Source organism: Lutjanus erythropterus, chromosome 7 (genome assembly GCF_056507025.1).
Source record: "Lutjanus erythropterus isolate fLutEry1 chromosome 7, fLutEry1.hap2, whole genome shotgun sequence".
In the NCBI taxonomy this organism is placed as follows: domain Eukaryota; kingdom Metazoa; phylum Chordata; class Actinopteri; order Lutjaniformes; family Lutjanidae; genus Lutjanus; species Lutjanus erythropterus.
In genome coordinates this window covers 31,067,960-31,094,023 of record NC_139323.1, presented here as the reverse complement: position 1 = coordinate 31,094,023, position 26,064 = coordinate 31,067,960, and the positions used below count along the sequence as shown (strand labels likewise).

At 39.5% G+C, this 26,064-nt stretch overlaps 1 protein-coding gene across 1 annotated transcript; it reads right to left on the bottom strand.

Moving 5' to 3' along the window:
* Positions 1–475: 475 nt before the first annotated feature.
* tut4 (terminal uridylyl transferase 4) lies at positions 476–25,712 on the bottom strand. The gene is made up of 30 exons (XM_084723543.1): positions 25,300–25,712; positions 20,691–21,244; positions 20,449–20,600; positions 19,918–20,034; positions 19,623–19,800; positions 19,328–19,416; positions 17,746–17,797; positions 17,342–17,411; positions 16,410–16,536; positions 14,807–14,926; positions 14,117–14,311; positions 13,809–13,983; positions 12,071–12,615; positions 10,286–10,436; positions 9,577–9,663; positions 8,153–8,256; positions 7,958–8,015; positions 7,759–7,862; positions 7,558–7,647; positions 6,978–7,091; positions 6,776–6,853; positions 6,441–6,618; positions 6,295–6,342; positions 5,637–5,719; positions 5,396–5,511; positions 4,088–4,242; positions 3,786–3,883; positions 2,827–3,394; positions 1,112–1,282; positions 476–1,005 (listed from the first exon to the last, which is right to left on the bottom strand). Exons 2-30 carry the CDS (start codon positions 21,163–21,165, stop codon positions 917–919), a joined length of 4,587 nt encoding a protein of 1,528 aa, XP_084579669.1. The 5' UTR covers positions 21,166–21,244; positions 25,300–25,712; the 3' UTR covers positions 476–916.
* Between the last annotated feature and the right edge of the window lie 352 nt (positions 25,713–26,064).

Here is a 26,064-nt window from a genome sequence, read left to right as displayed (position 1 = left end):
TTAGTCAGATTGTATACGAAGTTAATGATTAATCATTAATTGACTAAATGCCAAATAAGAATTTAATTGATTACATGCATTAACTGATAATTAGTCAATAGTCTAGAAATGGCATTAATTACACCTCATTTGACACTGTTTTGCCTGGTGGAGCCATCATTGGATAACAGCAACACCTGATTAAATGTGCTTAAGAGGTGAAATAATTGTTTTCTATATAAATATGTTATTTACCAGCTGTGAGGTGCTGGAAAAGTTTGAAAATGTACCTTGAAAATGCTTGAAAAGTGCTTGAATTTGACTTTGGAAAAGGTGTACAAACCCTAAAATAATGATTTTAGTTGACATGAGCAAATCTGACTTTGAGAACCTCAGAGTAGAAAAAGTCCCTGTGTGATCTCTGGACCCCAGGTTGAGAACCCATGCAAGTGCATGCAAATATGCTGAAGACATTAACCCACATGACACAGCAAAGTTGTTTGCTTTTTTCTTTATTTTTTTGTAGCTTTTTTTATATTTAACATTTTTTCCCTTTTTTCTTGCTATCCCTGCTTTTTGGCACTACATACTTAGGGTGACATGTTAGATTGTTTTTAAAACAAACGTCTATTCAAAGCCTTCATCTTGTGGCAAGCAAAGTATGAATACAGCTAATAAAAATAAAGGTTTACATTTTTCCTCCTTACTTTACACATAAAATAAAAACACTTTTTTGGACCCCCTCAAAAATGGGGGTATTAAAATATTTGACATTTGTATCACAAATCAATGTAATGAGACAAAAAATAAAACATAAAAACTGTACAAAAATGATAAAATTCATTTTAAAAATTCTTGGGATCAAATGATGCAAAGAGTACATAATTTTGATTTGTTATGTTACTGACCATAAAACTAATTAAAAGGAGATGGGAGTTCACTTTTTCTGTTGGATGAAATTCAGATTTACTTGATGTCGGACATGTGGGACCAGTGGGAAGTTCGGATTCGGATGCACCACAGAACCTGGAGAAGTGAATCAAAACAAAAAGCCAAAGTCAGAATGAATGGAAACCTTACAACCTTTGCTACAACAGTAGCAAAAAAAAAAACCCTGTTTCTCATGTCTGACCTTGGGCCACGAAGGGTTTGCCTGGCTGGTAGCCTCCGTTGCCCTGCTGGATGAAGTTCTGAGGCATCCGGTAGGGCCAGGATGGAGACAGGGAGTACTGTGGTGCTTTATTGTGCTCCCATAACCGAGAGCCTTGGCTCACACCTACAAACTGGGGTGGATGGCCGGACTCTGTAGAGACAAGATCAAAGCACACTCAGTAGATCAACAGAAGTTAATAATAGAAGTTCAGTAAAGTTCCAGCTGGTGTGAACCAAACAGTGCCCCTTCACCAGTGATGTGATGCATCTTACCTCATTTAACCCTATATCACGTTTTAATTGATTTTAAATAGAAACTTAACACCCGTTTTAGCTTAATAACACGCTCTTCAAATGTTCCAGTTCATTAAAGGGCAACGTCAGCATTTTTCAACCTGGACTCTCGTGTGCAAGTGACTAATGAGGACAACAATTTTTGACATTTGTCCAGTATTACACCAGAGGGGCAGTGGTGGCCTAAAGGTTAGACAAATGAGCTTGTGACCAGAAGGTCGCCAGTTCAATCCCCTGACCTGCAAGATAAATCTGGGTGGAGGGAAAGTAAAGTCATTACCACCCCTGAGATGCCCTTGAGCAAGGCCCTTAACCCCAACCGCTCCTGTGGAATAAATAAATGAAGAAGAAGAAGCAAAACTGAGCTGCACCATAATTCTTCCAGGTAACTGAGCACTGCCAAAGTACCTCCACTAAAAGTGCTTGTTTTAGCCACTGACAGGTTCAGATTGTTATTCTAAGGCTGTGAACCATTTACACAACTTTAAGTGGTTGAAACTCCCTCTGTAACACACTTGAAACTTGCCCTGAAACTCAGCAACAACTCAGCTACAAGTTCATACTCAAGCCACAAAGTGGCAACAAAGAGATACTTATTTATTTATTTTCCTTGAATCTAAGGTCGAATGTGCTCACCGGAGGGTTAATTGGATCAAAGTCTTTAAACAGAGTGTGAAAAGATCCACTGATCTCTTTTTCAAACAGCGAGTAAGTGGCGTTTTTTTCCCCTCCAGCACATCAATAAGCATTAATGTGCCGATGGCTCTCTTCCTATCAGACTACAGACCCCACATCTTTGTATATTTTTGTTTTTGAACATAATTTAGTCCAACACATTGTTCAGGGACACAGGGGGTTAAACCCAAGTAAACTCAGTTCATACACCTCTTTGAAATGTTGCTGGGAGTTCTATCACATATTTTAAAATCAACTGCATCAATAAATGAGGGAAAATAAGTATTGTATTACTGCGTTTACCACAACACCCCTGATTTAGTTAGACTTTCCAGTATAACATTATGATTGTCAATTTAAGAATTCATCTATAGTCAGGTAACAGTCATTTGAAGATCAGGGAATTCTAATGTTAGTCTTGGTGCAGCCGTGCAGCTGTGCAGCAGTGCCAGGACCCAAAATCACATATGTTGCACATATGTTCCTACATCTACACTCTTGCACTGTCCTAGTGAAGCCGTAACCCTCGTTTTCGTTTTCATGTGCCTGCACATTGTGTTAATGTCAATAAAGTTGAACTGAATTTAATTAAAGACTAGGACCAAAAATATTTGATAATATAAGAAAATGACTGTTCATATAATTAAATCTGTATGTAAATAAGGAGAAACAGAACAACACAAAGACAAACACAGACGGTGCCACCAGAGTTCACCCAGTGAATACCTGATTTCACCACAGTGCCATTTCCCATGAGTGACCCAGGTTGTGCCATGTGGTTGTGCCAGTGTCCATCCCGTCCTGGCCCGCCGATGCCCAACTGCCTCCCCGCCGGCTGAGCAAAGATGATGCTGGGGTCGTTCAGGTTCATGGGGCTGGGGTTGCCCCCGGAGCCCGTGGGGCTCCCGTTCCCCGATGCCGAGCGCAGGGCGAACTTCAGGCCGGGAGGGGAGGGGGCGGTGGGGGAGGACGTGGTGAGGACCGGTCCGTGGATGGGCCAGGAGGTGGAGGGGATGTGGACTGGGTGATGAGGCTGCCCCTGGGAGTGGTGTGACTGGTGCTGGTGGGAGGGAAGAAGCCCCAGTGCGGTGAGCGTCCCTGGGTGGTACTGGCCCGGGTGGGAGGTCGGGAAGCTGAAGAGAGACAGGGGGACCTGCGGGTGAGCAGGCTGCTTCGGGGCACCAGCGGAACTGGTCTTACTGTGGGAGGGCTGAGGGGAACTGGAGGACTGGGACGAACTCTGGGGGACAGCTGTAGGCTGTGGGGAGTAGGGCGGAGTCTGACGACTGTCGGACTGTTGAGAAGAAAGACAAATAAAGAATTAGTAACTGAGCAAATTCTTTGTAGTTTTGGTTTTATCTGAAACTTAACAGAATTATTGTTGTACAAAAGTATGTACAGGTAGTGTATCTGCTGTTCACAGATCACTCAAAAATAAATCCAGCAAGTCACTGTCTGCTTGTTCGTCTGTTCTGTCCCTTTCAAATTTTGGTTTTCACAGATAGCCTGGCTCGTCAGCATTGAAGTCTTGGATTGTTGGCCCTTCAAATGACACCAATAAATGAAATCCCATTCACTTGCACTGTATCTGGATGGAGGCAGAAGTCACTGTGGGTATAAGTGAGAGTACATTTATGTACTTCGGGCAAACTGACCCCAGTGTAATGTCTCATTATTGTACTCACACATTCAGAAGGCTGTCTGGTCCTTCCGGGACCGTCTGCAGCTGCCTGTGGGATGGGGATGGACTGAGAACTTGCTGCGGGTCGTACCATGTGAGGAGCTGGGGAAGAATAAAACACCATGTAAGCAGTTTTATTTACACCTTCTAATGGTCTGAGTTAGTTAGTTGAATTAGTAAATAAATGTTTCAAAATAAGAGTTTCCATGAGGACGACAGAAAAACCATGAAAATTGTTATAAAGAAATATTTTTTGTGGTTGTCTTCACACTTTGTGTCTTGAGATGAGATGATCTATCTGATTACCTTGTGCTCCAGAGGTCCTCTGTTTGAGATGGCGGTACTCAGGACAGTCCCTCCGTACGTGTCCCATGTCCCCACACTGGAAACAGCGTCTGTCCTTCGGCTCCCGCTCCTCCTCTTTGATGTCCTCATCTTTGTCGTTTTCCTTCTTCTTTATCCTGCAGAGAAAAATTTGAATTCGAATTAAAAAAATAAAAAAACTAACTAACAACACATACAGTTTACCTACTAAATTCTTACAATAAAAATTAATTGTGATTTGTGATTGAAGATAAAAAAAATCTCCTATACAGTATATAAAAGGCATGCCTCTCTGAAACAACCTTTAATAAAAATATCTTCTTTTGGGCGAAACACAGTGGTTAGCTTTCAGAATTCCTACACCTTTTTCAAAGTAATTTTCAAGCATGCAGGGTGCATTTTCAAGCTTTTCCAGCACCATACAGCTGTGGTAAATTACACATTTATATACTGTACATATGTACTCAAAATGATAAATTCTCAGTCACATTAAGTCAGGAATTACTGTGATATAAATAACCAGAATTATGTTTTGGGTCTTTCAAGGGTGATAAATTAAAGGAAAACAACAAAGCTTCATGTTTTAAAATACATCACATGACTGTGAAAAGACTGTATCCTAAAACCCTGTTGAGCCAATAACCAACTTACTTCTTTATCTAAAAGCAAACTAATCCTTCACAGAGTGATTTATTATTAAAGTTATGCAATTACAATATCAAGTACTTCATCCAAAACCTTGAAAACATCACATTAAAATTAAATAGTTCAAATCATTGTAACTATGGTTGGTAAAACCAGCCAGCACTAGTTTGTCATCCATGATTATTTCCAAACACTTTGTCCTCACCATCACAGAAGGTCTGCCTCTCAATTACTCTGACTGGATAATGGGAAAAACATGAACTACTCCAGGGACTTTTTTCAACTTGAGGCAAAACGAGGTAAAGATTTGTTTTAATTTGCAGTTAAAACAACACAACATTTATATTTCTGAATATCAGTAAGTCCCTGTTGCCATGGCAGCCATATGCTCATGTTTACCTTCTCATTTTACAGGAATGGCATCAAAACTGTGTTGCTTCCTAATATATTTGATGTGTGAAGCAGCAGAACTGTGGACAGTGATGCTTTTCAATAAATATTCCTATACAGTTTAAAACATACTTTTCTTAGATTGCAAGAAAACACATAAGTAACAGTCGTATTTATTACTTGTTAGTTCTAGTGTTTCTTCTTTGAAATCTACTAGGGTGAGAGCAATATTTCCATGCATGAAGAGGGGACAACCTGCGTCTCTTTGGACAGTCCTTCATGTAATGTCCAATCTTCCCGCAGATCCTGCAGCACCTGTCATTTGGCGCCAGCTCGCCGTCAGTCAACACTTTTGAGTCAAAGAAGTAGTCCTGCAGCAGAACAGAAAAGAAACGGCAGATATTTTAGACAAATAACAGTTTCCTCAGGGGAAACAACAGAGAGCATTCAAATTCTTAACTTCTCTCCCAGTCTGGCTGAATCAAGAGTGACGTACCACTTCACTGCCGGGGACGGGGTAGAATGGAGTTCCAAACAACTTTCTCCCATTTATGAACGCCTTCATGATGAAGTTTGTCACTAGAGGAAGAATAGTAGGAACATTTTCACAAAATTAGAGGTGGATGATCACATCATCAGTAACTAAGAGCATTTAAGGACTGTAAAAATACATCTGCATACTTTGTAAATACTAAACAACTGTTGCATGACCATGTTAACCATGTCAGGGCAGGCTAGCCGGGCTAATAAGTTAGCTTATTACTTACAAAGGCTAATTTCCAAACATGATTATTACAGAAACAAGTCTTTACCAACATTACAGTGGTACAATGAATACAAGTAAAGCAACATGTCAGAGCAACATCATGAAATACTGAAAGTAAGCTGAGTTATTGGGCTACATGAAACTGACAGCACATTGTCAGTTGAGCTGCAACCGATAATGGATTATTAATCAATTATTACTTCATAGAACCAGTCAATCTTCTCATAGATGCTCTTGTTTGCGCATCATCAGTGTCAAACTGAGACAGTTAAAAACTCCTTGTAGTAGCTTTAATAAAAATAAAAGAATTCACACCAGAAATATCTGGACAGGCCCTCAGCTTAGTGGAAAAAAAACATATTTTGGTACACTGGACGAAAGCACTTACTTTTGCGAGAAACTCCAGCACCAAGATTATGATTCAAATCAAAGGGATCTGAGGAGAAGAGCAGATGAGTGAGTGGAAGTGAAGACTCTGGCCGTAACGTTAAGAAGCAGATGAAAACAGAGGTATGAGCAGGTCTGTTTGAGCACCTTCAATAGCGATGCATTTACTGGTCCACTGTTTCTCAAAGGTGGTGAGGCGTTTCCTTTGGCGGATGCTAATGACGTGTTCTTTGAAGTCAAACTCTTCCGTGTAAAAGCGCAGGAGTCCCAGCCACAGCTCTCCCACCGACTCTGTGTTCGGCTGCAGCTCGGAGAGAAGCCGACGCTGCAGAGACACAAAAAAACCCAAAAACACAACACCGTTAAATTCTGGAGTAGCAGACGATACGTGACACCTAGACTACCTTAAGGCAATGTCAGATAATGCAATACTGCCTGAGGTTAATGAAGATTAAGAGGAGTGTTCCTTTCATTAAACTCACCAGATCCTCAAGGTCATCACAAAAGAAAGCATTCCAGCCATCTACCATCCGCTGGGGAACAGTCGTCCCATCAAAGATCTAAAAAGACATCATACAGAGCTATTCATTTTATTTTAGTCAAAGCTGAGCATCCCTTTATGTTTAAGTAGAGTTCATTAGCTCCTCATTTTAAAGGGTACGGTCATTAATCAGTGACTAGTACCTCTTGCAGGACGGGGATAACTGGCGGCTGCCTCTGCTGCAGGAAGTAGAGCACCATCAGGATGTAAGCGTAAGATGAGAGGCTTCCTCTGGACGCATCCCCGATATCACAGCGCTGTTAATACAGAGGCAGGTGAGTTAGACAGTAAGAGGCCACAAAAAAACAACTCAGTGTCTTCTAGTGCTCCTCAGAAACATCCGATATGGTGAATAGTGAGATATGAGCACATCATCATTTTTAATCAGGAAAAAGGCATTAGATCTTAGAGAGTAGCTGGACACCAGGCTTAAGTGTATTTTGCTCAAAGTCAGGTTTGTTGCATCTGTAACCACAATGAACAGTGAGGTCACAGTGTCCTCAAATTCATCTGTACATCACTGCAGTGACATGAGAAATTAAAACTGGAGGTCAGCAAAGACCAGAGATTCAGAAAGTGTCGAGTTACTCTTAATTAAAGTTAGTCAGAGAAGTTTCTAACAAATGCCTGAAGGTAGTACTAGAACAGAAAACTGCAAACTGAACTCTCCAAAATCAGTCAGTTAAGAGTTACTCAGTAATCAGTTTGTGTACTTTCATGTACCTTTGCAAAGACCTTCATTGTGTACCCCAGGAATTGCACTCGTGGATCCAGAGCTGCGTACGTAGCCAGCATTCTGGTGTTGTGTTGAGCCTATAAAGACATGGTGTCCAAAGTAATTCATTAAAAACTTAAAATAAATTAAGCATGAGCACTTTATATAACGGTGAGGGCAGGTTCTGTATCAAGGCCGCGTTCACTCACCAGGGTGTTGTAAAGGCTAATGTCTCCCTCCAGACCACTCTGTCTGTGTTCAAACTTCACAATAGGCACTTTAGCTGTTGTGATAGGCAAGATGTTCCTCAAACCTGTGATGTTGGGAAAATGGAAGATCACAACTAGTTAGATTCTGCCCTCGACGTATACAGATTGATTAGATATGATTAGCGAAACGTAAATTCACCTGTATGCTTCTTTAGCACCTTTGCAAGGCCTTCAATGATCTCTTTGCAGTTCAGCTTCTGTTTAGACAGACCAGAAATTAAATGCAACAGTGAAGGAATTTCAGGGTCAGTAAATATCAGTCCCACTGAGGAAGCGTGAGCTGCATTAAACAGCAGCGTGTGTGTCTGTCTGTGTGTGTGTTTAGTCAGCCTACCTCTGCAGTCTCATGGCCCTCCAGAGTCATGCAGATGTCAAGGTCACTGTCTCGGAAGCCGAAGCCGTTCTTGGAGGAACCAAACAAGCAGAGCTGAGCTTTATCTGTGGATTCACACACAGAGGAAGATATTCTCATTTCTTTATAAATGTAAAACACACATTGTGTGTCATTATCAGAAACTCTTACATAAAAAATGGTTTCTCAAATAATAGCCAGTTATGTCATACTCACCACACTGTTGTACAGAAATTCTGCTCTCACTGTCTAATTTATTCATTCTGATTCATTCTACTTCTGGTCATTTGAGTGGATCCCCAATACAATTTGTGTTTTTTGATCAACTGCAGTATTACATTCATGTTTGACATTATTTTATGGTTATAATTGTGGTTGTATTCTTGTTATTTTTACAGCCTTAAACATCTACAGAATAAAATGTAACATACACATTAATATAGCAGTAATATTAATCCACAAAATTACATACACTAAACAAAAGTATAAACATGTCTCTTTTGTTTTCACAACAAGTTCATGCGTTGAAGTAAAAGATCTATGACGTCTTCAGGTTTATTCCTCTCAAATATTGTTCACATATTTGTTAAAATCCGTATTAAAAAGCACTTACACTCACTCTAAAATGTTTAGTTTTGTCACATGACAAACTGCCACAGATGTCATAAGTTTGCAGAGCGTGCATTTCGCATGTTGACTGCAGGAATGTTCACCAGAACTGTCGCCCATCAATAGTGACAGTGAGTTTACTGCATCTCATGGATTTTAATGCGTCAGAGAAGCAGGATGCATGTCTACTAACATCACTGCACTGGTGGGGTTAAGCTGTTGTTAATGAAATTCAATTCCTGCAGATCGTTCTAAGTAAATGTCTTACAGTGTCTTGTCAACTGCAGGAGAGCTTAACACAGCAAAAGGGAGAAAATAGGAAGTCTTGCTGCTAAAATGTTATGATAAAAATAGAGCTGCAACGAGTTATCAATTAGTTGTCAACCACTAACTTTTTTGATGATCGCTGATTATCTTAAATGTCAATGTTTTGTCGTTTCTTTGCAACTCTGAAAGTAAAACTGAATATCTTTGGGTTGTGGACAAAAAATACATTTGAGGACGTCATCTTGTGCTGTGGGAAACAATGATTGATATTTTTCACAATTTTCTGACATTTTATGAACCAAATAAGTAATCAATTAATCAAGAAAATAACTGACAAATTACTCGACAAATCAAATTATCATTAGTTGCAGACCTACTTAAAAACATAAAATAAATAAATAAATAAATAAATAAACATGGCAAACATGAGAAAAGAGGCCTGGTTCTCTTTTCATTGGAGCAACACACATAAAGGCTCTCATCACTAATTGAAAATTTGTCATCTGTGGTAGTTTATGCTTAATGCTCACCATTGTACTCCTTCCTGATAAACCTCTCCAGGCCGGCGAGGATCTGCTCCCTCTTCTGCTGCTCTGCATGTGTAGGCGACAATTCATCTACAAACAGCAGAAAAGAAACTCAGTCACAAAGACCTACAATGATTAGCTGATAAATCAATTTGATAAAGCAAACAATTAATTCAATATAAATAGTTGCCAATTAATTTTAAGCAATTTTTTGAGCAAAAATGCCAAACATTTGCTGGTTCAAGGTTTAGAAATATGTGAATTTGCTTATGATGTTTGTCTGTTGTTGTCTCAATTACAGAAAATTTTAATATTTTGAGGTTTTGGAACACTGGTTGAGATAAAACAAGAAATTTGATGAGGTTCTATAAGCACAAAGTGATGCCCCATTCTCTTCACAATATCCTAAAGTCCAACATATTATCAAGGGAACTTATCATTATTCCAATGATTTGTACACCAAACAATTAATTAAACAATTACAATGAACATAATAATTAGTTGCAGCCCTAGAACCATTTAATATTGAATTTTTAATACAGATTTAATGATATAGATCAGGTTATCAATTTCATGCTGCTACAGAATGAATAGCCAGTGGCAGCTGTATGTGAGGAGCACAACTTTCTATTGTTTTACTCAGACTCTTCCCCAAGGACGATAAAACTAAAGTTTCAGAGCAAAAGTCTGAATTGCGCTCCTGAATACATACAGTAGCACAGTTTGCAGAGCCCATCGAGGATATCTCTGAAGCGGTCGTTCATAGGGGGCAGAGGCTTCAGCTCAATCTTCTTAAAGTCTTCAGGACACTCGTCCTTCAGGTGACCATCTCGTTTGCAGATGCTGCACACGACAGTTGGAGGCTGGAACAAGAAAGATGAAAGACCATAAATTAAATGATCAATTAGACATGACGGCCTTTAACAACACAAAGGAAGTGCGAGATAACGGCGTAAATAAAAATTCCAACATGCTATAACCATCATGCACTGGGCGCAGAAAATTATTGTGATCAAACATTTCTGTGGGACATTGTTGTATGTTGTATAACCTGAAAATAAAAAAGGGTTGAAATTACGTTCTCTACCAGCCAATGTATGGACTGTCTTTATGTGTCAACAAAGACCCTCCCTCACTTTAACCCATCAATGCTGATATGTGACATGATGCTGCTTCAAATCTTGAAATCTCCAATTTCTTTTTTCTTTTATTAAATTTGCTCTATCACACACAGTTCAGGAGCTATACTGTATAAAACACTACTATTACTGTATCAGCAACTTAAATGTAAGACTTTTAATGGCACTGTTTCATCAAATTTAAAGACAATTTTGTGATGAAACTATTTATTTACTGAGAACGGTATGTCTGTAATTTCAAATTTGATGTCTATATTGTGAGTTCAAAATTTTAAGAGTCGCAACATGACAATAACTGGTTGAGTTAGACAGCATTTGTCCATAAGTGATTGTAAGTGATACTAATTTCTGCAACTGTCTTACAGCCAAAGTTTGTAAATGCCTTCCTGTCTCATTTAGTCTGCAGACCATTATGTTGTCACATTGTCCCTTCCTCTTGTAGACTGGACTGTCGAGTGCTTTTTGCTCAAATATTGCTGGAGTTGGCTAATTATTTGCTGTCCATTTACAATGTTTCATCCACATAATTTAGCCAATACTGTTCCTCGTATTTATATTCTTAATGGAAAGTGTGTGAGGGACTGTGGGATGTCAATTATCAGGTCGAGCTGACCGGTGCAATGACGTGAATGAGACTTGTTCTGAAATACTAAAGGCTAAACAGAAGCACTGGAGAAGGGTTAAAATTGTGAGTAAGTAAAATCACAGAAACTGAAACGCTGACAGGTTAAAATTAGCCAACTAGGGGGTGGCAAGGTAGCTCAGTTGGTACAGCATGCGCCCCATGTACCGAGGCTGTGAGTCCTCTGCAGTGGCTGTGGGTTCGACTCCCGCCTGCGGCCCTTTGCTGCGTGTCTTCCCCAACTCTCTATCCCCATTTTCCTGTCTTCACTTCAGCTGTCCTATCTAAATAAAGGCATAAAAAACCCTAAAAAATATATTTAACACATTAGCTAACGAGCTGGCTCCACCATGCCATCCATATAGACGCTACGGTGGTCACCAGGGGACAAAGTGTGCAAACACATGTAGAAAAACCTGTACCAACTGTAACAGGATAATCTTTGATTTCACCAAAGATTAAATGTGCTTGCATTGTGAGAGTAAATTTTGGTCCATGCTTACAACATTCAATAAATAAATACTTAAGACCTTTCCAAACACAATTTAAGACTATTTAAGGACCTGTAGCCACCCCGGACTACATGAAGTATTTAGTCTTTTAGACACAGTTAAAGTAAAAATATCATTAGTATTTAAATTCTTCAGTATCTCAATATCTTCATTAACAAAATTACTTGTTCCTGATTCTATTAAAAACATGTACAGAGAGGGTGACTGCTGATCATAGTAGTTACCTTCCCACCAGTGAAAATCATCTTATCAAACACATAGTGCAGATCCTCTGATGTAACAGGACCGTCCTTGTCTGAAACACAACTTTCTTCCTCCTCCTCATCCTCCTCATCCTCCCCCTCCTTGTCACTGTCCAGCAGGCCGTTGGGGGAGAAGGACGGTTTGTTCCCTTCACTGAGAACCATGTCCATGAGGCTGGCATCTAAAGTCTTCTCATCCTTCTTTGTGGACGGATCTGAACCATCTTCATCATCGCTGTCGGGCTCCTCCTCCTCCTTCTGGCCCCGGTGTCCCCTCTGAGCGCTCTGACCCTTTTCACCTTTCCCGTCGTCTTCTTCCTTGTTCACAAACGCAGCCTCCTTCCTCTCCACCTCTTCCAGTTTTGCACCTTGCTTGCCTGACTTCTTGCCTCTCTGGTGCCCCCCGGTGCCTCTTCTCTGAGGGCAAGCAAAGTATTTGTAAGCTGTACGGAAGCGCTCCTGGATGTACTCAAACACCATTTGGCTGTTCAAGCTTCGTGCAACGTTCCTCTTCAAGGCAAAAGGATCTACAAAACAGAAGAAAAAGACATAAAGAGTGAATTTCTCCAAAACTGTAGGACAGAGGTCATGTTAACAGAACATTTTCCACCATTGACTGAACTTTTTAACAATAATGAAAAAATCCAACAGCAGTCTGTCATTTCGACAGATTAAAACACTGAAGGCGATCAGTTGTAATGAGTTGTTGTGTAAGGTGCAGCAACCTTAAGAAAGAGAGCTCACCTTAAGCCATATAAAAGATAGAGAGAGAAACCTTTAGCCAAGTAATCAAACTCACCACAGGGACATACTTGGACTATTTACATATCCAGATATGTGGCAAGAAATACAGAGAGAGAAGTTGTCTGTACCACATGCCACACCTTACTGCCTGGGCACAGCGCAACAGGAGAGGTGAGGAGAGGTGACCCTGTGCAGCTGCCAGAGGAGCTGCTGATAGTGATTACTCAGAGCAGCATGCATGGGACTGAATTACAGATATAAGGTCAGAATAAGTCCCTAAATGTGTCAATCTGTCCAGACTCATAATGTACTTAGTGAAAACTTTCAAGGAATTTACAATTATATTTACCTGCAACTTTGAAGGAATTTAATAGAATATTATTAATAAAATATTAAGTGTATTTTTGCAAATTTGGATGTTTTCAGTGTATTGACGTGTGATTACAGTGAATAATTCCCAGTGAGAGACATGCCGTCTTCACTTAGAGACTATTTTTACAGCTAAAGACAGCTAAAGCTAAGGACTGATCAAGAGCTTAACATTACGATGTCACTGTGAAGTTGATCTTTTGGATATAAAATATCATAATTGCATCATTTTATCCTATTAGATATTTGTGTGAAATTTTGACAGTCAGCATATGAATTCCGTAACCCAAAAACATGTTTTTAAGGTCACAATGACCTTTGACCACAAAATTCTAATTAGTTCATCCTTGAGTCAAAAGGCACCAATGCACTAAACATGCGTTCTGAAGTAAACCCATTGTTTTAAATGGCGGAAAACACTCTGAAAGCATCATGATGTTCAACAAAAAGCTTTAATGCTCTTATTCCAACTTGATCTTGATTCTGGAGCATCAAAAGAGGACCAGAACTTTTTCTGTGAATCCGCAGTACATGTTGGGGAGAGCTAAAAGGAATAAAATAATTATAATTGTGAGAGGATGAGTTTTCAAACAGGGCATTCTCTCACCTTCGATAGCGAGCCTGCGACGCGGCCAGTTCTTCACCTCCCTCGAGAGGAGCTCCTTTAAGCGGATGCTGATGATGTACTCTTCAAGAGCAAACTCCAGTGTGTAGAAACGTAAGAGCTCCAACCACAACTGACCCAGCGACACACCTTTACCCAGGTCCAAGGTCAGGCGAGTCTATACGGGAAAGTATCAGATGGAGGATTAAGAGCAGGAAGATCAACACCATCCTCCAAAAAAGGAGGATTTGAAATCTCACTTAAAGGCGATCTAAACTCCCAATATGATTGTGAGCTGTAGTGAGACTCACCATGCCTTCTGAAAAATGAGCGTCATCAGGTTTTTTCTGCTCCTGTTTGGGTCGGCCCTCTCCTCTGGCCTCGTTGCGGTTCTCCCCTCGTCCCTCCGTGGAGCTCGGAGGTCTGCGCTCCCATCGGACAAACATGTCCAATGTGATTCCAGTTAGATGATACTCATCCACACGTTTCACGTCAAACCCCTCGATCTGAACGAGGACAAAGTAAAACATTACAAAGGAGAACTAACAGTAAGCAAAGATGTGACTGTTCTGATACTTTTTAAAATGGACAGATCGACTCTGCAGCTCCTCGTATGCTAATTTTGTGCCGTAATGGGTCATTAAATATTTTCATGATATGAATCTTTAATAAATTAATGATTTGTAGCCGTTTCCTATCTGTTTTCCTCAATAATATACAAATGCATGCAGCATAGTGCTATAAAATATATAATGAGATAAAGTTTTCAAATATATAATGAGATCAAAATTTGTTCATAACATAAACTGTTTACAAAATTAGCTACTTGTAATTAATCGTTAATGCCACAGATATTATGATAGCAACCAAAACATCTCAGATGGAAAAACACTGAGCCTCAACAGTGCTCTCATTCTCAGAAGAGTGCCAGATGTTGTCAGCAGGGGAAAAAAATGCTTTGGCAAGCACAGCCCGTAAGACCTGAAGAACATTTCACCTACCCAGCGGCCCAGGTAGACGGGGAGGATGGGCTCCTTCCTCTGCTGCAGGAAGAAAATGACCATGAGGGCAAACGAATACGAGGGGATGCCACCTTCAGCCTGACAGTCGATGTGACACAACTGCAGAGAAACACATACAAGGAAAAAGTTGGTTTCAGTTAGTTTGCATTTTACCCTTAATCCAAACTGTGAAATTAATTTGTTCAATTATAAAATTTATTGTGGTCTAAACATTAAGTCAGTTTCAGATGATATAATTTGTTTGTGCAGAGATAGAGGTGCTTATTTAAAAAGAGTAATCTGACAAGAAATACAAAAAGCATTCTTCTCTGCCAGCTTTAAAATTTAAGTGTCTAGGATCTGTATATCAGGGTGTTTTGGTTCATTTGGTCTGATTCAAAAGAAAAAAAAATCAACATGACTGCATTGTAGTTCTGGTCCAGTTCGTGTTCACATTCACCTATTAACAACGAACCAAGAGGATGAAATAAAGTTTTACAGACTAGCAGATAACTTTTTGATTGGACAGTATTGGTGACTGTCATCCTGCATCCTGTTGAGTACATTTTAGAGCACACAATGAAATAACCAATTTTAAGCATTATTTAGCAAATTGCAGCATGTTATGAATAACAGAAAAGGAGGTGTCTACCAGCCTACAGTACACTGTGCACATATGTGACGGCCACCTTGTTAACCTGCAGTGGCTCATAGAGACAGAGCGCTGCAGCGCTGCGCCTGAAGCCCTAATGTATATTTTTCTACATTGAGTTTGTACAAATTTTGGGAAGAGACGAAAAGAACACGCAGACAACACTGAAATTTGTTTATCCTCATTCATAGAGAAACAGAGGGATGGAGTGAATCTGTCCATGTGGTTTTTCATGTGTGTGACATACAGATGTATTACAGTGGGTTCACTGTCACACACTTTTTAAATCAGCCAAAGGACACAGAGTGGGATACAAGCACAAGCACAATAGTTTTAACCTGTTTTTTAAGATAATTTTTGGGCTTTGGGCCTTAATTTGACAGGAGGCAGCTTAAGATAGGAAAGGGGGTAGAGAGAGTGGGGATGACATGCAGCAAATGGGCTGCAGGCAGGAGTCGAACCGGCAGCCCCTGCGGCGAACTGATAACCTCAGTGCATGAGGCGCACGATCTAGCAACGGTGCAACAGGGTGCCCCAGATTCTGACCTTTTAATCAGGGAAAATATCCTCAAGTGCACGTGTTACTAAATAAATTCCATAAACATGGGCTACTTGGCTTGTACACATCAATTATATGATCACCATCTGAACAAATTTCACCATCAGCAGATTAATTTATTAGCAGTTTAGCTTTTGAAATCATACTAAAATCACATCTTCTATCATAAAAACCTGTGGATGATTCATTTTCCTGCACACCACAAACTGCAGACCAAAAGAGGTATGTGTGAGAACACCTGTAGTTTTTTTTAGAGTGTTTGTAAAACTTGACCTAAGACACACAGCTTTTGAAAAGCATAGGAACATGTATGGAAAACAACCAAAAACACAGTGAAACCCATCATAAGCTCTTTATCATTTTTTTTTCTTTATGTCAGTATTCAGCCTTACCCTTGCCCAGTAACGGAAGGCCAGCACCAGTGGAACCAATCTGGGCTCCAGTTTAGCCAGGGCTGCCAGGTGATTGGTGGTGAGACAAGCGACGTCATTACCGGCACTCACTTTGCACAACAGGCCGCTGCACAGAAACCGAGGTGAACAAATCAATAAACTTATGAAAAACACACCTATGCTACACCAAAGGCTTTATGTGTGATATATTGCTCTTTGTTTTTGTAGGGGGGGGGGGGCAGCAGATTGTAAATTAGTGCTGAAACTGCAGGTCTCCAAAGGTCAGGCAAGTAGGAGTTGATATGTGCTGTAACAATGTGCAGTTACATAAGAGATCATCTCACAAGGCTGACTCTGTGCTGTCTGACACAATCTCAAACAGACCAGGTCGCAGTCCTAAAAACATTTCCTGAGTCTAATCAATGGTGTAAAATCACAAATATACGTTATACATTATAACTACATACTAGAAAATTTTTACAAAAGTCAAACTCAAACTTAATAATTTAAACATCAATGAGAGCACACTGACAGAAATATACACCGCAGGAGTGCAAGACGAGTGCAACATTGTAATATGACATTAACAAGCAACAATGAGTCCTTCACTATAAGCTGATCAGCTCTTTAAAATGAATGCTTATACTAAAAACAAAAGCAAACTGATCAGAAAATAGAGAACTGGAGTTCAGTGACTACCTGCCACACTCCATGCTCAGTTTACCCGTTATAAACATTTGCTCCTTCTAAAAGATTATTTATGATTTCTTATTTCTCATAAACAGACACTTACTCATTCAGCAATAATATGAACTCTAATTAACATGAAACAGGCAAATTAAAACGGCTATTCTGGCCTGGAATGGAAGTTTGGAGATACAGATATAATATTTTTTTAAAAACTGCATTGATGCTTTTAAACCAACACACACCTGCAAACATCCCGACAGAAGACGGCAGGAACTTTGGCATGAAAATCTGACTCAACCTCAGAAAATTCAGCTGGAAAAGAGACATAAAAGGAGAAAATAAAACAGTAAATGACCTTGAAGAAAGTTTCACAAAAGCAAATTAGTTGCAGGACTTTTACGTAAAACATAAACTACACAAAGTAGCATTTATGAGGCCCAAGACCAAAGAAGATAAGGAATTTCCAGCAATGTGCTTCTTGCTTTGTTCTGGTAAGTCTAATTTGCAAATGCTATCAGCTATGTGAACCAACAAGGCAAAACCAATAATTCCAGACAAACCAGAACAGTGACATTATGAAACCTATTAACAATTCATCATGTCCAAAAGTCAAGAAAAAAATTACGATGAACCAAGCAAAACTTACGGCTGTTTTTAAGGATTTCCAGCACTTGAATCAAGACCTCAGGTTGTGTCATCTGAACAGACAGAAATGATGAGAGAGAGTGAGACTGAATGTCACTGCTGATTTATAATGTTCTAAAAGAGAAAAATACATCACTATTTTCAGGTTGGTATACAGCTTTTTAAGAGTAAAATTCAACCACTTGCAAGGCACCTAAACCAAAAATTTACAAACTCTTAGTCTGTGACACAATAAATAATATAAATATAACTGCAACTTGGCAAATGGTTTAGTAATCAATTCATACTCAATTAATTGTCTCAGCTCTAGATCAGCCATACTCAACCAGTGGGTCACGGTCCCCTGGGGGGCCTCAGAGCACCATCTACTGGGTTAAGTTGTAGAAATCTGGCGATACCGTTTCCATCACGTGAGCTTTTCTCATGTGATCTCACATGATTACAGCAGAAAAGTTTAAAAACTTTCCTTGATCCCAACTCGGCTGACTTTTTTTTGCACCTGTTCAGCTTAATACTTGTAACACTTAAAATAAGAGCTGCACAGTTAATTGCAATATTATCGATAACGCAGTATGGTCAAGTGCAACATCCAAATCACAGAGTCAGATCCAAATAGCAAAGTTTTCTAAAAAGGAAAACTGTGTGAGAAATCAGCATTATAAGGAGGTATCGCAGTGCTACAGAGATGCTCTAATCTAAAAATCTTGCTCTTCAGATAAAAGTAAACATGTTTGTTTGGTAGAGACCCGAACAAAAATCACATCATCGTGATTTTTATTATATTGTTCAGTAAAAATTAAGATTGTTATAATAAAATTATTTCCACTAATTCTATGTCACAATTTCAGTCAAAATAATTGCAATCTGACATTTTTACCATATCATGTAGCCTTATTTGAAATGATTGCTTGTATTTGGAACCTCATAGCCTTAACTGAATTTAAAGAACAATTACTGTATCATGATATTTACTTTTACCGTAATATAAAGTGAAGATTTTGGCCACATTCCTCACCCCTTCCATGGAGGCAGTGGTATACTCAAATGGTTAGATCAAAATTAATGACAGAAATTAATCTAAAAAAAATCTACATGTGCTCAAGGATTCACAAATAAAAAATATCAAATTAAACTGCATAATTTCAATGACCAGTTACATTTAAATATCACCACGCCAATCACAACACATCATCAGGTTGACACAAAGTTACTTTGCCACTTTTTACTAGCAAACGTTTTCTCGAATGTAGCGAGACAAAATTAATCGCTTTTAGAAAACAAGTTTTATGGGAGACAATCCTGCATCAATAACAGACCAGTTGAATTTTTTCTCATGTTATATATCTTAATCTTCTTTTTTTATGTTTTTGGGGAAGGTGCTCCTTGGAATTTTTTAACAGTGAGAAATGGGTCTTCATTTACAAAAGTTTGAGAATACCTGCTCTACATGAAACACCAGGTTATGTTCGGCATATTCAAATTTTACACATATTCATAACTTACGGCAACAACGGCTAAAAATCAAGCACCTCCCAGACTTTGTACAAACCCTGTATTGTGTGAAAAAACAGAAGTAGACTTACTGAGGAAGGGTGGGTGACATCAATGTTGATATCACTTGTTTTGAAGGCAAATCGGGTAAGACATGAACCATAGAGACGGAGAGAACAAGCTGGAAAACAAAACAAAAAAAGATATTGGAATATAAATGTACAGTATCTGCAGTATAATCCACACTAAGAAGGATTGCAAATTTGTCACAAACATCTTATTAAAAACAGAAGTAAACTAGACACTGAGGATCAGTCAGGACTTGAAATTCAAATGTTTTTCAAGACATTTCCTCTTTTTACACAACTCAACACCACAGCATACAACCTGAGAGGTGCCTCTTGATGATCTCCTCCATCCTGGTGACCACGGCCTTCCGAACCTCAAAGTCCTCCTCTGAGATCCCGTGCTGCGTGGCTGTTTCCAGGACGGCCGCGTCCACGGCCTTCAGCTGGGCAGCAGAGGCGGGCGGGAGGGCGCGCAGCTCATTCTCCTCCTGTTTTTCCTGATACACCAGAAGCAGAATATTTAATATTCTTCAGCTTACCTGAGGTTCCTTCAGGAGAGCATAGATAAAGCATAAACCCTGGGATGAGTGACCACAAACTTAACATTTCCGCACCATTATGTTCTTCTTGTGTCTCTTCTCCTTGATGTGTTTGTGTGCTCCTTGAATGTTCTCGATGTGCACAGAACAGAGCTTGCATAAGTATTGATAGTTTGGGTACTCAGGGGACTGCTGTGAAAACAAAGAGAGAGGCAAAAGCAATCAGATCGTGCATGTTCCCTCAGCGTTTTTCAGTTAGAAATTTGGGGATTTGTTATTTTGTCCTCCACCTGATCTTAATCACAGCAAATAAACCCACCTGCTGATGCTAAGTGGAGATAAATATCAAACAAATCCATAATGCAAGAAAAACACTGGTGATGATTTCATGAGGCAAAGAGATAAAACAAAGTGATCCATTATTATCCTATTTATCAAAATAACACAAAACAGCGCATCCATGTTTAATTTGCTCTTTACACAAAACAGCTTTGACTGCAGACACAGTCTCATTTGGATTGGTACCATTGACATCTACATATAAAGACAGACGACATGGCAGCTCCCTGTCACTGTATATCCAGCATGACTGAACTGTTTCCTTACTTTCAACAGTCTGTGGATGTAGTCTCTGTAGAGGCGCTCCTCCGCCTGTCGGAGGCCCAGCTGTTGCTCTGTCAGGGGTCCTTCTTCCACAGTGGGCCTCACCTCTGTGCCCTCTTCAGCAGACTGATGCATCAGTGCAGCAGCTTTCACCCCTAAAATCACACAAAGGCCAAGCCATTTAAAAGAGATACATTTGGTGAAGGAGACAGAACCATCTGAGGAAACACATCTTGCAAACTCACCATGGGACTTTTCCTTTGCTGGAGCTGCAGTGGAGCTCTTGGCCTGCTCTGTGAGGCCTTTCTCAGGTGTACCGGGCACCGCAAGAGAGCTGGTCTCTCTGTTTGCTGAGGGGCTGCTGTCTGCAGAGACAGACACCCTGGAGTCAGGAGCCTGTGCCACCAGCTGCTGTTGTGAGCTTGCCACTTTTACTTTTCCTCTCTCCCCAGAACTCGGTCTTCCCGTCAGTCTGGTCAGCCTGGAGGGCCGTCCTCTCCTCTTGTCCTGGGGGGTATCTGTGAAAGTCTTGCCTGCACCACGGCTTCCTATATTATGTTCATCCTTTGCAGCAGTGAGGTTTTCTTGTCTGCGGGGTGCAGACTTTGTAGCCTCTCTCTGCGCAGGAGCCTCTTTATTTGACTTCTCACTGGACAAAGCTTTAGCTCCTCTGGGCTGAGACTGTTTGCCTGATTTTACTGGACTTTTGGACTCATCCATCCCTCCTGTCCTGCTGCTCCTGTCCCTGGTGGAGTCAACACCACGCTGAGGATGACCAGGGAGGCAGGCCACCTACAGTCTAGGTTTAAAAAAAAACAGAAATTACTTTCATAGTCGATTATTTTCTTGATTAATAGTTGTTTAAAGGACAGAGCGAAAAAAAGAAGGAAATCAAGACACAGATCTTACTCTACAAAGCACTGCCATTCCCATTCCTATAAAAAGGGAATGGGAACCTGTGAACGGCGGAAAGTCTATGTAAGGGTGTGCAATATAATAAAATTAGACTGCAAATGAATGATTGGAAATGTCTCCATGATTTGCCTTTACAAAGAGATCATTAGCATCATGCTGCATTGCACAGTCTATCAGATGCAGATCTATGGCTCACACATGCGTCCAAAAGTTCTTTTCTCAACCAATACAACTACAGCTTTTGGACTTTTTAAAATAAAGAAACATAAATCTTATCTGTATCAGCCATGAAAAGCAGGTTGGTTATCATAGATAGAAGAAAATCCACATTTTGCATCCTGGCTTCATGGGCTAAATAATTTATAGATCAAAATAAACAACAGGTTGATTGATAATGAAAATAATTACTAGTTACAGCCCCATTACAGTGCCAAACATAAATTTCCCTGAGGTTTGTGCCACTGTACATCAAAAGAGTGATTTTTAAATGACAAGGCTTAAATGGCAGTGGTGTTCACGACCCTCTGCACCTAAACGCATCATGTGGACAGAGCCAGAGCACACAGTGTAGTGATGTTACCAATGATGAGACAAAGTCTGTTTCCCCTTCTTACTAAATGTGTGTGTGTATACATTAGTCCATGCATTTTGCCCAAACGTGTGGGTCAACCTCACACAAACTGTAAGATTAACAAACTCAAACTAATCAAACGGCACTAATCAACATAAATTCACAGTAATGAAAAAAAACTTAGAAATCTTATTTTAAAAAATGATGTCATCACAAAGATATTGCAAGAAGATGAACCCACTCTGTCAATTTTAACCACTTATACAGGGTTGCAACTAATGATTATTTTCAGTCGATTAATTGGTCAATTATTTTCTCAATTAATCAATAGTTTTTTACTTTAAAATGTCAATCAGTGTTTCCCAAAGCCTAAGATGACGTCCTCGAATGTCTCGTTTTACTCACAACCCAAAGATATTCAATTTTTCTGTCAGAGAAGAGTAAAGAAACCAGAAAATATAAGGATTTTGACTTTTTTTCTTTAAAATATGACTCAAACTGATTTATCGAGTATCAAAAAAGTTGCCGATTAATTTAATAATTGATTAATTATTACAGCTCTACACTCATGCATCTAAGAGTTAATAATTTTCTTTTGCACATTCACTGTACTGAATCCACCTCCATGTAACTGCAGTTTCTGTTTGATTGTGGACAGCAAAGAACCCTGTGTGTGGACATCAAACAAGAAGACATGCACAAAACCTTTTTTTTCCTTCTTTTTTTTTTTTTTAAATTGGCAGTGATGAGAAATGACGACATCATCAGTTTTAGTGTTTTTCCAATACTTTCCTGACTTGGATTTCTCAAGACTTTTGATATGTTATAAATGACATATTTATGAGACTAGAACAGCTGAAACAGTTTCTTGTTTGGGGTCATGTCATATAATTCCTGTACTAGTTACAGCAGTTGAGATGAGGGCTAATGCTTTTTTCAGTTCAGCGGAAATGAAAGTGAGAGGTAAATCTCCTGAGTACTGAGAAAGAAAGACATGTTTTACAAGACTTTACTACGTGTCAGTTGTTGTGTGGCCACCAAATTTAGGGGCCTCGTGTAGGGCTGGGCGATATAAAGATGTTACACTGATACTGTGCAGATATTATGATCTGAGACTGGATTTTGTCTGAGATTTTGTATATTTTTATATCATGATATAGCAGAAGTGTTGCATTATAGAAAAGTAACGTAATTTTCTGAACTTACCAGAGTGATCTATTATTTGCCTTTGCCCACTTCATCATTATATCCACATTACTGATGACTATTTATCAAAACTCATTGCAATATTGTCACAAGATTGATAAATATCAATATTAAGGTATTTGGTAAAAAAAAAAAAAACATATTGTGATATTTGATTCTGTCCATGGTTCCCAGCAATGTAATCATAATATGTTTGCAGCATTTGAAAATTTACAGCATGTTATTTCAGAGAAAATGTGATATATATCATATATTGCAGTATAGTTTAGAAATATCTACTGGTGGATTCCTGGTGTCCAGTGCTTAAAGGGACAGATCACCTCAAAATCAAAACTACATATTTTTATTTTGTTTTGGTGCGAGTTGCCGAGATTTGGATGGTAGAGATGCCGTCCTTCTCCCGTATATAATGGGACTAGATGCCACTTGGCCTGTAGTGCTCAAAGACAAAATATATTTGAAAAACTCTACAGCACTGTCCAGAAAGAATGACTCAGTTACTCAAGATAATCCACAGACCTCGTTGTGAGATGTTTCGTGCAGGAACTATTTTCTTTCTTGTGGAAAGAAAGTAGTTCTGGTTAAGTCTTCTGCAGAAAGAAAGTAGTTCCAGTAGATTCTACCACAGTAAGAAAGTAGTTCCTACATGGCACTGCTCATAACAAGGTCTGGGGATTATCTTAAAGGGACAGTTCACCCAAAAATGAAAATCCAGTCATTATTTTCTCACCCTCATGCCATTTGAAGGTAGGGTTTAGTTTTTTCGTCCACAAAAAACACACAGTAGTTTCACAGGAAAACAGTGCTGGAAATTACAATGTATTTTTTCAGACTCTGCTCACCACAAGGCGAGTCCCATTTACTTCCATTATATTAGAAAGAAAGCAGACATCTTTATAGTAGATATCTCCAAAACTCAGCAACTCGCATCAAAACAATCTAGCTGGATAAATAGCACCAAAGGTAAGAGGAAAAATATGTATTTTTGATTTTGGGGTGAAATGTGTCTTAAAAATATTAGCATCTATCCCTGATAGATCGACATAATAATTGGCAGGGTCATGAAAATAACCGTTAGTTGCAGGCTTACACAGTATTTGTTACAAATTTTGCAGGGTTTGTGCCACTAAACATCACTGAACTGAGCAACTTTTTACTGAAAAGGTTAAAATAACAGAAGCCACGTTTGAGTGCAATTTTTTTCCACTATTCAGACTATGGCAATATTTCCAATTTGATACAGGTCATATAATCAGCATTATCTAGTTGGATATTGAATTAGACATGTGGGATATATACTGATATTATTCTGGTTTTAGGAGCGATCTTTGGACATGTAACCAGAAAATTCAGAATTTGCATATCAGTTGGAGTTTTTTTTTTTTTTTACAACAGTTTGTGACACATAACATCTTCTGCTCTGTGCTGTAAACAAACCAACTACCCAGCAGTATGCAGGACTAGGGTAGAGATGTGTGTACAAAAGAAAATCTCACATTTGTGGTCGTGGGGAGAAACGTACCTATTTGTTATCAATGTCCGCAAGTCTTGCAGTGCTGACCTCTTCAAGAAGGTGGTTAAAGCTATGAAAAACTGAGTCTGTGTTCGCACTGTCAAACAAGTCCGCCACAGGTGGAAAACTTTGAAAAATTATTATATTGACCGAAAGCAGCGTCCATAATCAGAGTATGCACAGCTGAATGCAACATTAGAGGAATATTCATTCCCATTAACCATGTAAACAGCTTAGTCGGAATATGGACTTTTTCGGAATTAGAGCCACAAATTGAATATTGCGTTCATATGAACGTAGAAAGTGTTGTTTTCTGACCTTCTAAAAACTAAACCATCTCTTGTGCACAGAGCAACAGCACACAGCGAAGTGATGTTGTGTCGAAGTCTGTTTCCCCTTCAACCTGTGAACCCTGCGCAGTCGGTCGGTGTGAGGGATTAATCTGTGATAATGGTAGTTAACGGTAAGGCGTCGCAGAGACGAGTGGTTGGATTGCGGCTGATGTTCGTTTCAGTTAAGAGTAAACGAAACCAAGGAGGACACAGATTTCGACACAACACCAGGACTTATCGCTAGCTCAACTTCCCAAACAGGAACGTAAAGGGGGTCATCATGCACGCAGATATTATCGAGTGAAAGAAATGCTCACCATTAAAACCAAACGGTGTCTCCTGTGTTATACGAAGGACTCGCGTTGACTTCCCGGCCCGGGGACTCTCCGCTTAGCCGACTTTGCTGTTAGCTTAGCAGTCTTCGTAAGCTAACCACCGTTAGCCGCTGTGCCCGGTCGGTCGTCCGGCTGCTGAGCTAGCTGACGGGAAATAAATAACACTGTCTACACACAGTTTCCACACAGCAGCAGCACCATTAAAGTCATTAAAAACCGATGAAACCCACTTCCACCATTACAGCGCACAGGAGCGCGTGCTAACTCACTCTCGAGCTCTAAAGTTGATTTCAGATTATTGATTAGCTGCCTCCATGGTTCTGGTCTAAATAATGTTTTTCAAATCCCACGGCCCTGCTCAAAACAGCAACCAGCGACGCCATATTAATACATTACCCCGCTGCATTGTGGGAGTCAGAGCCTGTGATGATGAAGAGGGGCGTGTAACGTGTTGCGTTCAAATACTGCCCCGAAACTCTCTACTGTAACTACAGTATTCCTAAACTATTTCTTTCTGTCTTTCTTTCTTTCCTTTCCAACATGTAAATAAAAATAAAAATGTAAGGATACATATAGAAAAACATACCATTCAGAATCTCTATCTAGCACACTAAAGTACACTATTCCCGTACTCTATTTTTCTATTTTTCTTTCTTTCTTTCTTTCTTTCTTTCTTTCTTTCTTTCTTTCTTTCTGTCATACTGAAAACTTAAAAACTTACAAAAAAGTAAAATTGCACAAAATAAA

What these genes read in the sequence shown, in the direction of transcription:
- tut4 (XM_084723543.1), bottom strand. Translation starts at nt 21,165, where the DNA reads ATGGATGAGTCCAAAAGTCCAGTAAAATCAGGCAAACAGTCTCAGCCC. An exon ending in TAAATGCATCGCTATTGAAG is followed by an intron (nt 6,343 to 6,440) that starts GTGCTCAAACAG and finishes TCTTCTCCTCAG; the next exon opens with ATCCCTTTGATTTGAATCAT. An exon ending in GACTGTCCAAAGAGACGCAG is followed by an intron (nt 4,243 to 5,395) that starts GTTGTCCCCTCT and finishes TTTTCTCTGCAG; the next exon opens with GATAAAGAAGAAGGAAAACG.